Source organism: Mustela erminea, chromosome 10, assembly GCF_009829155.1.
Source record: "Mustela erminea isolate mMusErm1 chromosome 10, mMusErm1.Pri, whole genome shotgun sequence".
Taxonomy (NCBI): Eukaryota; Metazoa; Chordata; class Mammalia; order Carnivora; family Mustelidae; genus Mustela; species Mustela erminea.
The window spans coordinates 72,712,959-72,729,543 of NC_045623.1; the positions used below are offsets into that span (position 1 = coordinate 72,712,959).

The 16,585-nt window shown below is 37.0% G+C and overlaps 1 protein-coding gene across 1 annotated transcript in view; it reads right to left on the minus strand.

Annotated features, from left to right (window-relative positions):
* Positions 1–16,585, minus strand: part of CMPK1 (cytidine/uridine monophosphate kinase 1) — a 36,698-nt gene that overhangs the window by 6,531 nt on the left and 13,582 nt on the right. Inside the window, exon 2 of the mRNA XM_032301902.1 lies at positions 2,885–3,031. Within this exon, the coding sequence (XP_032157793.1) occupies positions 2,885–3,031 (147 nt within the window). The remainder of the gene's footprint in view (positions 1–2,884; positions 3,032–16,585) is intronic.

Below are 16,585 nucleotides of genomic sequence, written 5' to 3' on the forward strand. Positions count from 1 at the left end.
AATGTAGTCTCCAAATCCTCACCACTGCCAGCGACCATGGGGTAAGCACTGATGCACGACTCTGACCAGCTCTGGAGAAGCCCCCATTCCAAAGCTAACCAACATCCAGTCCCCTCAGTGCTCAACCTCCTTGTTCCTCAAGAAGAACACGGGTTGTCTGGCCCTCTAATTCTTTCATCTGAGGGTTGGCTTTGTCCCAGCATTTGTTTCTCCAATGTTCTCCAATAATACAAAACTTTCATAGAATGTTTTTGGGCTCTGCTATAGCATTTCTACCTCAATTATGGCAGAGAAAGATTAAGATGCATCAATATTCTACTCATGCAACATACAGTTACTCAAGGCCTATTACCAAGGAACATGGATAGCCACATGGCTCTTGGGGGGCTCACAGTTCAGCAGGTAACAAGTATGTGTAAAGAAATGTGCTACGTTCTATGGGGACGTATGAAAAAACAAAGCACCAACTACCAGGAAAACAGCCTGAGAGAGAGCTTTACGAGAGGTGGCAGTGGAGATGAGTCCTAAATAATGAAGTGGCAAGCAGACAGGGATCAAGGTACTCCAGACTGAATATATAAAGGCTCAGAAATGAAAAAGCATAATAGCTTTGATGAATCTGAAGTAAGCTGAGGCAGCTGAATATTACGACACATGTACAGAGTGCTGGGAGATAGGACTAGAAAGTCAGTAGGGGCAAGATTAATGAAGAGCTTATTATGCCACACTAAGAAACTGGTTTTTATTCTGGAAGCAACAGAGGACCACTAAGGAATTTTAAGCAGAATATGCTTATGTCACCTTCTGGGAAAAAATCACCTTGACTGGGGTGCCTGGGTGGCTCAGTCTGTTGAGGGTTGACTCTTGATTTCAGCTCGTCATGATCTCAGGTTTGTGAAATCCAGCCCCGTGATGGGCTCTGTGATTGGCTCCACATGTCTCCCCGCTGGGTGTGGAGCCTGCTTGAGATTCTCTAACCCCTCTCCCCTTCTCAAAATCAATCAATCAATCAATCAATCACCCTGACTGCACTGTGAAGGGTAAATTAGAAGGGGCCAAGCATGGATTAAAGGCAAAAAGACTCATGAGGAAGCTCTAGTGATGGTCCAGGAAAGGCAAAGAGGATCTGAACTAAGGTGACAGTGGTAATAGAGAAAAAAGACTAAGTCAAAGAGGGTTAAGAGGAAGAAAACTAGAAGATCCCCTCACTGATTTGGAAAAGTGACGAAAGAGGTGGAAAATACAGGATGGCCCCACATCTCTGGCACAGATCGTAGAACATTAACTAGAACAGGAGATAAAGGGCGATCACATTTTAGATGATACACTGACTCCCTGAGATACTTGTCAAATATTCAGATGGGTATCTAATAACTAGAAATGTAGGTCTGGAGTTCAGAAAAAAAAATGTGTGCTAGAGCTATAGATTTTAGCATTTGTTAGTATAATGAAAGCCTTGGGGATGGCTAAAAGCATCCAGCAGTAAATACATAAAAGGAGAGGAGAACCATGAATAAAACACGGAGAACATCATCATTTAGGAAACTTGCAAGGAGACGTAAAAAACAACAGCTGTTGAAGCAGGAAAGAATCAAGAAAAATGGTGTCATAGAGAACAAAAGTTTCTAAAAGACAATGAATGGAGTTACATGCTATAAGAAAAATGACTAAAAATATCCTCTAGATTTTATAAGGAAGATCACTGATAACAATAGCAAGAACAGTTTCAGTGAAGATGGAAGCAGAACCTGATGACAGGATTGAAGAGTAGGAAGTGAAAAAGTGAAAACTGTAGACCACTTTTTCACAGTGTTTAGTGATAAAGTGGAGAAAGGGCATCAAATCTAGAGAACAGGGAGAGAAGCTATATTACAGAATAGAAGCAGGTTACTCGAATCTCTGAAACAAAAGGTAAGAAAGTGTGTAAATGAGCCACTCCTCCTCTTCCTCAAGTTTCTGTGGTTCCATCCAGGTGCTCATATATCTCTCTTCCACTGGGTTTCAACTATTTCTTGCTATTCTCACTCTTGCATTTCTCTTTCACCATTTCTTATATGTGAAAATACCTGTTAACAACTTGTCTTGGGAATCTATAGTGGAGAGATATCACATAAATGCAAGACACCTGCTTTTAAGATGGGACATATTTTGGTAGCTGTTAATCTCTGTATTTCATACTGAAGATGGTGATACATTCACCACAAAAGGAAACATTAAAATGGAGAAAAACAGCAACAACGGGATGTCCATGGGAAAAAGGAATAAAGGGAAGGAAGGACGGAAAGGAGGGAGGGAAGAAAGAAGGCTTACAAGAAAACAGAAAAGGCGGCGCCCCTGGGTGGCTCAGTGGGCTAAGCCTCTGCTTTGGGCTCAGGTCATGATCTCAGGGTCCTGGGATCGAGGCCCACATCAGGCTCTCTTCTTGGCAGAGAGCCTGCTTCCCCTCTCTCTCTGCCTGTCTCTCTGCCTACTTGTGACCTGTCTGCCAAATAAATAAATAAAATTTTTAAAAAAAGAAAAGAAAAGAAAAGAAAACAGAAAAGGGCAAGGAGGGGGAAAGGAAGAGGAGGGGAAGGAAAAAAGGAAGAGAAAATAGAAATGGAAGTGAGACACCGTCTGCATGTTGGGGAAGGATCAAGGACACACATATGGATGTGAAGCTAAGCTAGCTGACCCTAGATCAAGGTAGAGAACGTTTGCTACTGTCCAATTTCTTTCCAGGGGACAGCAGAATGTCCAATACTACCATTCTCAAAACAGCATGACCACCCACCACAAGCAAGATACTTAGTACTCTCATTTTTTTTTCATTACTCAAAGGAAAGGCAGATTTAGTTTCTTATTTCATTGCTGGTTTAAACAGGTTGGGATTCACACTCCTTACCCTCTTTAACAAACTGATGGTTATCTCAACTGGCACAATCTTTCCATCTTTAATGTACTTTTCAATGAGTTCACCATACTGTGAATCTGGGTTCTTCCTTTCATCACGAAGAAGTTCTCCTGCAGAAAGGTGTGTATAACCATATTTCTGAAAGAAGCAACACACAGGAAAAAAAAATCAGAATACTTTCAACACAGGGACACCTGGATGGCCCAGTAGGTTGAGCATCCAACTCTTAATTTCAGTTCAGGTCATGATTTCGGATTGGGCCTCATGTCTGGCTCTGCTCTCGGTGTAGAGTCTGCTTGTCCCTCCCCCTCTGCTCCTCCCCTAGCTTGCATTCGTGCACAAGGGCTCACACTTGCACGCTCATTCTCTCTCTTTCTTTCTCAAAAATAAATAAATAAATAAATTCAACCCAGTGGTAGGACTACCAATTTTTTTCCTTCATGTTAATTTCTATAGTCTAACTTTTCTACAATAAGCTTTGATTGTATATTAAACAAATAAATAAATTTTAAGAGATTTCATATACTCAAGTTTGCTTTAAAAACTTCTTAACCTCATAGGGCATGGTAGCTATAATGTTCACACACCAAGAAATCATCCTGAAATTTATGTAACTATTCAAGCCATTAACATTTCACTGTAATCCTTCAAAAACACAATCAAGGTTTAATTGCCATTAATAATGCCCAAGAAATGCCTAACAAAACCAAATTCAAAGGCAAAAAAACAAATTCAAGGCAAAAAAAAAAAATTCACCACTGTTGGCTGTACCTACCTTCTATAACTATAAAATGCTTCCCTTCCTTAAATTCAACACATCTAAACTGAACTCATCAGCATTTACGTAACTACCCCTGTTCTTCGGGTCTGTTCCCTTTCTTGGTAAATAGCACAAGTCCTACCTCCTCCACAAAATTAACTTTCCTGACCACTGTGAAGGGTGGTCACATAATCAAGCAGTGACTTCAAATATCACTGTCTTTCTACCTAGACCAGTACATTCCTGACCATTCTTAAAAGTCCATCTCCTCCTTCTCTAGTTGCAACTAGAGGTCTCATCTGTGAAATGGGAATACAGATACCTATTTTATAAGTTAATGGTGATGACTAAGTGAGATAACGCATATAAACTGCCTACCAAAGAGCCTGACTCATAGTATGAGATAAAAGTCATCAATTACCTCCTTGCCATTATGAAGATAGTTATCTTAAATAATCTAGAAGCATTTTATATTATATGTATTACATGCCATTTTAAATTATATATATATACACACACACACACACACCCCCATATACATATACACACACAGATCTGCATACGTCCTCACTTTAATGGCTTTTATGGGAAGACCAATCAAGAAATGGAAGTGAAATAACAGATATGAATAGTCTATGAAAGGTCAGTAGAATAGTATTATTATGATTGTGATGATCATTATTATGTAGGACTTATAAATGATGCATTAGGTCAGGGTATAGAGTAACAGTCGAACTAAGTCATATAAGATGTACAGTGTTGTTCTGCCACTTCCTCATGACTGGAATGAAAAAACAATGCAGATCTAGGAAACAATTCTGAATAATGAAGAGCTTCTTCCACCACATGAACATACACATTCCCTGTTTTAAATAAAAAGAACTATAAAATCTATTTTAAAAACATTTTAGGGGCGCCTGGGTGGCTCAGTCAGTTCAGTCGACAATTCTTGACTTCAGCTCTGGTTACAATCTCAGGGTCATGAGACTGAGCCCCAAAATGGGTTCCATGCTCAGCGCAGAGTCTGCTTGTCCCTCTCCCTTTGTCCCTCCCCCTACTTGCTTGATCTTACTCTCTCTCTCAAAATCTTTAAAAAAAGTGTTTTTTAAATAAATAAGTAAATAAAAAAAGAACACTTAATGTTTTAGAAAAAAGTTTTTACTCTCAAGTATCAGGGCACTCAGAACATGTTCAATTTTCAGTTACTATAATCATCTTACCCCAAATTCTTAAGGCTCCCTAAATGGGCTTTTATCTCATCCATAGTTAAGTGTACAATAAAAATTTAATATCTTAAATTTATCTTTAATTTCAACATTAAGATCTGAAGAAGCCCACATTCCCACCCCCCTTTTAAAGAAGAAAGTTCCAGTTGCACAGTTCATAAAAACTCCAATTACCCAGATTATGGTGAGTCTTCTTTTTTTGGACTGCAGAAGCCATACCTTCTTACCCTTTTTCTATTTCTAAACATTGTTGGCTAAACTTGTTCTCACTGACTAAAGTAAGCTAGGTAAGGTAGTCAGCAAAGGAAAACAAACTCTAAACAGTTTACTTGCTGACTAAAATTGGGCATAAAGTTGGATGAGAATAAACAAAACTGCAGGGTCACTCATGTCTCTTAGTTATACACCCCCTTCCATTAAAATAACCAAAAGTGTATTTAGTTTTTTAATAGGCTTTAAAAAAAAACCCTCCCATTGTTTGCAGAAAATGAAAATACAAAATGCTTAATTATTTAAACTGTTATTCTTAAATTATTTCCACACGACACCATTTTAAAATGCTACTTTGATCACCAAGCATAAGGAAACTTCTGAAAGATGGGTGTAGAAAAGACTATAAAAAATGAGGCGTGACCCACTTTCCCACTATTAAAATTTTCAAAAAGCATTTTGCAACTAGTGTCCATAAAATTTTATAGCAGCTCCATTTCCTACAGCTTACTTTGTTTCCTGCTTGGAAGTCTATGCTTGCTGGATGTTCTCATCTGGTCTGGAGATTATAGCATATGGTAATATTGAATAAATGCAGAGACAAACAGTACTAAACAATGACAAATGCTTAGTGAAACACCAACCACACAGACTGCTCTGTACGAACTACCTCTGCTGCATGAACAACATACATTTAGAAGCCCAGATAGTAATTTGGAAATTAGTACATATGTGTTGGTTTCCTGACACTGGAGTGCTCAAATTTGCAAGCTTTATGTTGCATTAAAGTGGGTTTTGGCCTATCAGTTTTTTAAAAGAGAAACTAGTTGTAAACTGTAGAGGTATACAAATGGTATTTTTAAAAATAATTACTCACGGTTTGTCAAAGAGAGAGAAAACAACCTTATATGCAGTGTCTAAGGAAACAAGAAATTTAAGTAAATATAACAGAAATCCATACATGTGTCTTCCTATTTCTCATCTGCATTCCATTTTTTAAAATCCTCTATTTACTGCTTTTTTATACTATATTTTTCTCAAAGATTTTGCTGAAGCTTTCCTCTTACCACAGAGTTTCTATAACAAAAAAGCAACTATCACATACTAGCTATTAGGGTATTTTAGTAACAGCTAGACTTCAAGGAGCATGTTTTTAAAGCATTCTGTTGTCATTAAGTAGTTACTGATGCCAATTTTGAGGAAAGCAAAAATGGCTATTTCCCTGGTTTCACCGAAACTTTTTCACATTCTCTGAAATTTCCTAGCAATTAAAATCTAGTGGGTCACTAACTACAGTCTTAAGAACATCATTCAAAACCACAGTAGGTTATAAACACTATAAACTAGAATAAATACAATTACAAGCTACTATTCAACTAAAAATAGTTTTCTAGTGACAAATGTATAAACTCAATTCATTTAGAGTAACGGTCTAAACTTTTTACTTTCATTTTCTCCTTTAAGAAATTGAAAAAACAACTCAATAAATTCTTATAAACCACATACTAAGATTTAGAGGGAGAAAAAAGAAGCCCATGTTCTCAATAAGGACAGAATGGCACTTTATTTTCTTAGGTGAATGTTGAAATTTTACAATATCGAATCTTTAATCATCTTGATGGACTTCTTTCACCTCTTAGCAATTATCTTTCCTTCTTTCTTAATTTAGGGAACGTGGTTCTATGTGGGCAAAAACAATAAAAACAATAAAAAACAAAACCACAGCAATAAAAAAGAGCTCAAGGTATAACTAATGTGGGGTGCCTGGGTTGGCTTAGTCGATTAAGCATCTGCCTTCAGGTGAAGTCAATATCACAGGGCTCTAGGATGGAGCCCCACAGGGGGCCGGCTTTTTCCCTCTAGCTCTGCCTCCCCGACCTACCCCCCACCTCACACCCCTCTCCTACTCATTGTCTCTCTCTCTCAAATAAATAAATAAACTCTTAAAAAAAAAAAAAAGATAAAAATGATGCATAAATGGCAAGTCCTTGGAGGCAAGAAGAGATCCAGATGGCCAGACCCCTCCTCCAGTTGGTGTGGCAATTAGAAAGCACCATGGGACTTTCAAGCCTCACAAGAAAGGGCATATAGCAGATATATTAGACATTAAATATATTTTTAAGGGGCGCCTGGGTGGCTCAGTGGGTTAAAGCCTCTGCCTTCGGCTCAGGTCATGATCCCAGGGTCCTGGGATCGAGCCCCGCATCGGGCTCTCTGCTCAGCGGGGAGCCTGCTTCCTCCTCCCTCTGCCTGCCTCTCTGCCTATTTGTGATCTCTGTCTGTTAAATAAATAAAATCTTTAAAAATATATATATATATATATTTTTTTTTTAATACAACTATGCACGTTAAAATTACTGGGTGTCCTTTAAATAGTGGACACATCTATGAAGCATTTAAGACTAAGTTTATTTTGCATTCCCTAGAAGATTAGTGAACCTTAAAATCTAAGTTTGGGTTATGTACTATCAACAATGTACCTTCAGCAGAACACCCAGAAATGCTGCAAGAACTATCCAAGAGCCATCCAGACTCAACAGTCTGCTGCTTGTTGCAAACAACAGCTTTAGAGCCTACAGCCTCCCAATAACATTTTATGTAAGTCTATCATTCATTTCAAAGGTATTTTCAATAGAACTTTTTCCATTTACTCCAAATGAGATGTCTGATAAGGACATTCCAAGAACAGAATCTGCCAGTCTTGGGGAACTTACATTACTTTGAATATAAAAACCAACACAGTGCCAAGATGCTTACAACTGGTCATTCATTTCAAGTTCCTTCCGGTTTCACCCACAGAGGGTTTGAAGAAGGGTCTTTCCTATAATCACCATTAAAGAAAAGTCAGCATTAAAAGGGGATTAAAAAAAAAAAAGTCTATCCAGTGTGAGAAAAGCTGAGTGTAATAGTTGAATTAAGTTGCTAGCAGATTTCCAATCTCATTTTTAGTGTGCCCTCACTGTATTTCCAAATGTATGCATTGCATTTCACATGCCTATTTAATTGCAAATCTACATATTAACTATAAACTATGGAAGTTATAAACTGAGCTAAATCTTTTCTCAAGCAAAAAGCTGTAGCAGACAGATTTTAAATTAACATGAAGCATACTTCTTTTTCTAATTAAAGAGTGATATTTTAAAGGCTTATATTCTGAAAAGAGGAGGGATATAATCCATTCAACTGCATACAATTATAGCACTATTCATTTTCCTCAATGTTTTCCCCTCCATATAAGAAACCCTAATTCAGGCAATACTTGGAACTTACTTTAAATCCATAAATATTTATTGAATGTCTATGAGGTACCAGGTCATATGCTGATTCAAGGAAGCTAATACAGGATGTAGTAGTGACCTGTATTTATAAAGTGACCGGAGCCCTAATACTAACTAATAAGGTAATTTGTCATACTTGCACAACTCTTCCTAAGGAATTCAGTCTTTACGAGCACCTTCTGCTTGGGGAAGCACAGGTGGTGGCAAGAAGACAGAACAATAAATAAATCTTAAAGCCAAGGTACGTTAGAAGTCACCCAACATTGTTTCCCCACCTGTGTAAGCCTGCGTATCCCTCTAACAGCTTGTAAAAGGCTCTCAGATAACTGACGGTATGGTTACCTGATTATACATATCAAATGGCCCCTATAGCAACCAAGAATTGGAATTTTCACACTCCAATTTCATTCCAGTTGGTCATTTTCAGTGTTTTTCTTTTAATTCATCTCACCCATTTCTTAATCAATCTGTATTCCCTACATTAGAAGGAGATGGAAAATAGTCAAAACACAAGACCAGGCCCAGAAACCTCCTGGGATTCCAGGAGCTCAGAAGCAATAATTTGAAAACTTCCAATGCTAATGGACCGGCACAGAGGTCTTGCTAGTCTTAGAAAACACTCTCTGATCTTGTTAATTGAATGATCAATTCATACAGTCACTGTAGGGTCTACAAGCTAAAACACTCATATCACTACCACCCAAATATTGTTGCAGGTGGCCTAAGAGCTTCAAGTTCAGTTAAGTCATTTCCTGTGAGAACACTTGGGGGACATATATCAAACCACTCAGATGAAGCCCTTGTTTCTATTTCACATTAGAGAAGAGAGGTTTTTAAAATATTAAGCAGGCCTAATTGTATCTATTATTTAAAAAAGAAAGTAACATTAAAATCAGAATATCATTACCTATGTAATATCAAAAGCAATAAAGCCACCCTAAGAGATATAACTACTTGAGAATGCAATCTGTAAAAAGCCTCATCACAAAATAATATTTTAACAGCTTAGGTTCTCCTTAAGGGGTACAATTTATTTGGATTTATAAATCCACTCTTGAGTAAAATGTGCAACGGACACCAAACTCTAATTCAATAATACATACAAACATAGCATTTCAGTATCTGCAAAACTATCAAACTAATGGAGAAATCCACTTAGAGAAACAAAAAATTCAGCAAGAACCACAAGCACATAAGAACTTTGCACAACGTCATATCCTCAGAACACTGAACTGAAAGTTAAGGGATTAGTTTTAAGACTAAACTCTGTCACAGCCTTGTGTAACACTGGAAGATTATGTAACCTTTCTTAGATCTCAGCTTCTTCATTTCTAAAACACAATTAGTATCGATACTATCAGAAATAATATCTATACTACACCATCAGCTACAGCCAAGTATTGTTATTAGCTATTACAACTCGAGGCATCTTCTTAAGAACATACTGCTAAATACATGGTCTACACTGCTAGATTTAAGACCTACTATGAGAGCATTCACATCAGGAAAAAGTTACACAAACACATTCAGGTTACTCCTGGAGCAAAGTCCACAATAATCAGTGGCTAAACTACAATTACTACCAATTAAGGAAAATAACTACCAAACAAGCTCAACAGCATACAAATGTACAGAAGAGGGGTGCCTGGGTGGCTCAGTGGGTTAAAGCCTCTGCCTTTGGCTCAGGTCATGATCTCAGGGTCCTGGGATAAAGCCCTGCATCAGGCTCTCTGTTCAGCAGGGAGCCTGCTTCCCTTCCTCTCTCTCTGCCTGCCTCTGCCCATTTATTTTATAAATAAATAAATAAATAAATAAAACAAAATATTAAAAAAAAAAAAAAGGTAAAAAGAAGGCATTCTGTGCTTCTGTGTTCCTGAACAGAAAGATCCAATACTGTAAATATTTTAAAATTCCACAAACAGGGATGCCTGGGTAGCTCAGTTGGTTAAGTGGCTACCTTTGGCTCAGGTCATGGTTCCTGCGATAGATCACTAGATCGGGCTCCTTGTAGAGTGAGAAGCCTGTTTCTCTCACTGTCTGCCACTTCCCCAGTTTGTGCACTCCCTCTCTCCCTCTCTCTAACAAATACATAAATAAAATCTTAAAAAAAATAAAATAAAATTCCACAAATTAATCTATGAATTTATTGCAATCTCAATGGAGAGTCAACTGGAATTAATTTTTTTAATTCAACAGATTGAACTGATTCTCAGGTTCATCAGACCATAAATGTGAGGAGACTAGCCAAACCTGAAAATAATCTTAACAACTCTAAGTGGGAACTTGTCTTACCAGGTAGCATAAAATATTATAAAACTACAGTAATTAAAACAGTATGACACTAGTATAAAAATAGGCAAAGAGAACAATGAAACTCAACAGTCCCAAAACAGACCCAAGTGTCAGTGGGAATTCAATAAATGATAGACTTGGGGCACCTGGGTGCTTCAGTTAGTCAATCAGCTGTCTTCAGCTCAGGTAGTGATCCCAGAGTTCTGGGGATCCAGACCCAGACTCCCCACTCAGCAGAGAGTCTGCTTCTTCCTCGACCCCTCACCCTACTCTCCTGTTTTGTCTCTCAAATAAATAAAAAAAAAAAATCTTAAAAAAAAAAAAAAGATAGATTTAGTATCTAAAAACCAATAAGGGGAGTGTCCAGCTGGCTCAGTCAGTAAAGCACACAACTCTTGATCTCAGGGTCCTGAGTTTGAGCCCCACATTGGGCATAGAGAGTACTTTAAAAAAAAAAAAGGTTAAAAAAACTTAAATGAAGGGGCACCTGCATAGTTCAGTCAGTTAAGCATCTGCCTTCTGCTCAGGTCATGATCTAAAGCCCTGAGATGGAGCCCCATGTTGGGCTCCCTGATCAACAGAAAGTCTGCTTCTCCTTCTCCTTTTGCCTAACCCCCACTTGTGCTCTCTTTCACTCTCTCTCAAATAAATAAAATCTAAAAAAACAAACAAACAAACAAACAAAAAAACTTAAATGAAATAGAAATCAACGAGGAAAAGATTAACTATTTAATAAACAATATTTGTGCAACTAGCTACCCATCTGGGAAAAAATTAAATCAGATTCCTGAATCTTAAATCATCTTCCTGCAAAACTAAAACACAAGCAAAAAAAAACCCTATGACAGTACTAAAGAAAAATAATCTTGAGATACAAAAAAGGCATTCTAAAACAAGAACCAAGTCAGCTAAGATTTATGTTTGACCACATAAATAATAAAAGCTTTGGAACAGAGAAAGAGAGCATAAATAAAATCAAATAACAAGCAAGAGCCTGGAAGAAAATGTTTTCACCATACAAAGGTGAAAGGGGTAATACATACTGTACATAAAGAGATTGTACTAACAAATAAATAAAAAACCTCAATAGAGAAATGGGCAAAGGAAAAGAATAAACAATTCACAGAAAAGAACAGATGCTCAATTCACTGGTAATCATGAAAATGCAAATTAAAACAATGTGATTCCATTTTCCACCCATCAGATTAGCTAAAATAAAAAGACTGCTCTATCTGGCAAGAATAGAGGTAGGGGTGGGGAAAAACTAGCATCCTCATACTTCATGGGAGTGTGAACTGTTTCAGCCTTTTTAGAGGGCAATGTAGCAGAATCTACCAGAATTTAAGTTCACACGCCCTCTGGCTCTATACTTCCGTCTCTAGGAGCTGTGCTACTGAAATAGTTGCACATGCACACAAAGACATTCTGTAGAGGGGCGCCTGGGTGGCTCAACCAGTTAAGCATCTGCCTTCTGCTTAGGTCATGGTCCCAGGGCCTGGGATAGGGTCCACGTCAGGCTCCTTGCTTAGCAGGGAGCCTGCTTCTCCCTTCCCTCTGCCTGCTGCTTCCCGTTTGTGCTGTCAAACAAACAAACAAATCTCAAAAAGAAAAAAAAAAAAAAAGACATTCTATACATGAATGTGCAAAGTAAACAAAATCAAAACATTTACCAACATACAAGAGGTTAAATAGATCCACTCTGTGTATTATGAATGAAGTAGAGCTATCTATATGGAAAGCTATCCAAGATAAACTGCTAAGCAAAAAAACGCAAGTCATAAAACAATAGACAACATGTGTGCACACAGGTGTGCACGCATTATATCTGAATATAAGGTACATCAAAAAATGGACCAGAGGGGTGTGTGGCTGGCTCAGTCCATAGAACAGGCTACTCTTGATCTCAGGGCCTTGAGTCAGAGCCCCAGGTTGGAAGTGGAGCCTACATTTAAAAAAAAAAAAAAAGAAAAAGAAAAAAAAGGACCAGAAACACACACACAAAAAATTTTAAGTGATTACATAAGGAGTACTCTGAGATTGATTAAGAAGAACTTTCATTTTTACTTTATGTATTCTCAAAATGTTTAAATCTTTTATAATATAAATGTATACATATATGCTTTTTAAAATTTTAATTAAACATATATGCTTTTACATAAAGCGTATATACTATCCACACATCTCTAAATGGCAAACACCACAAAGAAAAATTAATGATTTAAGTGTTTTATTAATATAAAATCCTTGGGGTGTCTAGCTGATTCAGTCAGTGCAGCATGCAACTCCTGATCTCAGGGTTTTAAGTTCAAGCCCCACAATGGGTGTATAGATTACTCAGAAATAAAAATCTTTAAAAAAAAAAAGAGTGTATATATATATATATACATATATATGTATGTATATATATATACATGTATATATATACACACACACACATATATATGTGTGTATATAAATACATATATATGTATATATATGGGTGTACAGATTACTTAGAAATAAAAATCTTTTAAAAAGTATACATATATATATATTCCTAAGAAAACAGCAAAATGAAACTCAAAATAGTCTCACATGAAGTATAAAATCCCTATGTAAAAAAAACATGTAATTTCAAGAAAAAAGGGAAACACTACTTGATCAAAAACTTTTTAAAATTTAAAACTAAATCATTATAGAGTATAGAACAAAAATCAATTCAAGTGTTTGAACAAAAATTTCTCTGTAAAGTGATCCATTCCTGAAACAAAAGAGAAATAAAAGCATAATACAGCAACACAAAAACATACTACATGGGCATGAAGTCAAGAGTTATAGAAGAAGACAGAAAACAGTTCAGTTTTATAGCCTAGAAACAGATGGAAATTTAGAGACAACACTCAGTTGAGAGAATCCAAAAGGCACAGCAGCAAAGGTTTAAAAGGAAACATATTTCAATGAAGTCCTACTCTAGGCACTAGAGTCCAAAATTATAAGCAAGTTTTTTCTGGAAATGACACCTTCATGGCAAAGGCAATATACTCATACTACTTCTAGTCTCCAGAATAACCTCTTGCAGCACTTTCAGAACTTTATTGTGCTAAGCAACCTCTCTCAACTGATTTTTTAGACATAATTAATCTTGCTTAACTTTAACAAAGAATCTTCATTTTAGTCCACCAACCTGTGCTAACAGAAGAAAGTGTGAGCAAAATTCTTATTTTTTTTCAAAGATTTTATTTATTTATGTGCCAGAGAGAAAGACCACACAAGCAGGGAGAGCAGCAGGAAGAGGGAGAAGCAGGCTCCCCGTGGAGCAAGGAGGCCAATGTGAGACTCCATCATGACCTGAGCTGAAGGCAGACACTTAACCGACTGAACCACCCAGGAATCCCAAAGCTATTATTTATTTGGCTTCGAAAGATAGTACCTGTTTTTACAATTTGGGAGTATAAAGTTTAGTTTCATTACATTTTGCTCAATCTAAAAGTCGACAAAAAAAATGAATAAACGAAAAGCAAAATCAAATCTACAAATACAGAGACTAAACTTACAGTTGCCAAATATAAGGGGGTTGGGCAAAACAGGTGAAGGGAAGTGGGAGACACAGGCTTCTAGTTATGGAATGAATAAGTTATGGGAATAGAAGATACAATATAGGGAATATAATCAATAATATTGTAATAACATTGTATAGTGACTACACTTGTGATAACTACATCATAACCTATAGAGATGTTGAATCACTATGTACACCTGAAACTAATGTAACATTGTGCATCAACATCAATCAAAGTCAGTCTAAGAATACACTTTTTTAAAGAAAAGATTTTATTTATTTATTTGAAAGAGAGAGAGAGAGCATGAGAGGGGAGAGGTCAGGGAGAAGCAGACATCCCTCTGAGCTGGAAGCCCCATGCGGGACTTGATTCTGAGACTCCAGGATCATCACCTGAGGCAAAGGCAGTTGCTTAACCAACTGAGCCACCCAGACACCCCTAAGAATACACATTTTTAATGGCATAGCTATCAAATCCTAGCCGGGCCTGGAATTCAATGTTGGCCACAGATGACTGTACCCATTTTTATAATGTAGAACAGAATATAAGGGACTCCCAGTTCTTGATTAGGGTCTAATTTCTTCCTATAATGGAAAAAGTGGTAAACATCTGGGAAGTTTTACAGCAAATTTTTTTTCCCTGCCATGACTACACAACAGAACTAATGCTGGAGACCACCTGCAAAATGGGCAACTTCTCTCGCCCACCTCACTAATCTGACTTAACTTGGACTCAGTTACACCCTAGAATCAGTGAAGAAAGTAGTTAAGAATCTGTTACTCCCACTCTTCCTTTCCATCCAACACTACCCCCTGCTCTCAGTCCCAAGCATAAGACATACTTACCAACTGTCCTCTTTTTAAGTTTTAAACTTACTTATCAGTCTTTCTTTTTTTTAAAGATTTTATTTATTTATTTGACAGAGAGAGACACAGCAAGAGAGGGAACACACACAGAGAGAGAGGGAAAAGAAGGCTTCCCGCCAAGCAGGGAGCCTGATGAGGGGCTCAATCCCAGGATCCTGGGATTATAACCTGAGCCAAAGGCAGACGCTTAACGCCTGAGCCACCCAGGCATCCCACTTATCAGTCTTTTAATTTATAAATCATAGGCAATAGAAAGCATACCATATGTTCTAATGGGCAAGATACAACACCTCATCAAAATTAAGAATTACTGTGCTTCCAAGGATACTACCAAGAAAATGAAAAGACAATCCACAGGATGGGAGAAAATATTTGCAAATCATTTATCTACCTGGGTAAGGGACTTATATCTAAGATATGTAAACAACTTTATTACTTAATAATAAAATGATAACCCAATTCAAAAAATGAACAATTTTTAAAATGCAATATTCTGGAAAAAGATGAAAAAAAGGGACAAGAGATCCAAATAGATATTTTTCCAAAGCAGATATACAAATGCCTGGTAAGTATGAGATAGCTGCTCAAAATCATTAATCACTAGGGAAATGCAAAACAAAACTATAGTATGATACCACTTCACACCCACTGGAAAACTATTTAAAAAAACAAACAAACAAAAAAACAGATAAGAAGTGTGGGCCAGTACATCAAGAAACTGGAACCCTTATACCCAGTAGGTAGGAATGTAAAATGATGCAGCCACTTTGAAAGTCAAGCAGTTGCTCAAAAGGTTAAATATAAAATGTTTGCACATCATCTATCTGACAAAGGTTTAATATCTAGAATAAAGAACTCCTATAACTCAACAACAAAAAGACAACTAGATTAATAAATGGGTCAGGACTTGAATAGACATTTCTCCAAAGATATACAAATGACTGACAAGTCCAAGAAAGATGCTTATGCTAGTCATTAGGGAAATATAGATCAAAACCACAATGAGATACCACTTCACACTACTAGGATGGTTATAATTAAACAAACCAAAATTAATTAGGTGTTGATAAGGATGTAAAGAAACTAGAACCCTCCTACACTGCTGATGGGAATGTAAAATTTTAATAGCTACTGTGGAAAACAGTTTGGCAGCTCCTCAACAAGTTAAAGAACTCATCTATGACCCAGCAATTACATTCCTAGCTATTTACCCAAAAGAATTCAAAACAGACTCAAACAGATGCTTGCATGCCAAAGTTCATTGCAGCATTATTCACAATAGCCAAAAGGTGGAAGCAGCCCTGTCCCACAACAGATAAATGGATAAAGAAAATATACTATGTACATACTATGAAACATTAGTCAGTCATAAAAAGAAAGTTCTGACACATGCTAATGTGTACCTTGAAAACAGTACTCTAAGTGAAATAAGCCAGACACAGCAAGACAAATACTGGGATTCCATTTCTATGAAGGACCCAAGATAGGCAAATTCATAAAGAGAGAAAGGAGATCAGAAGT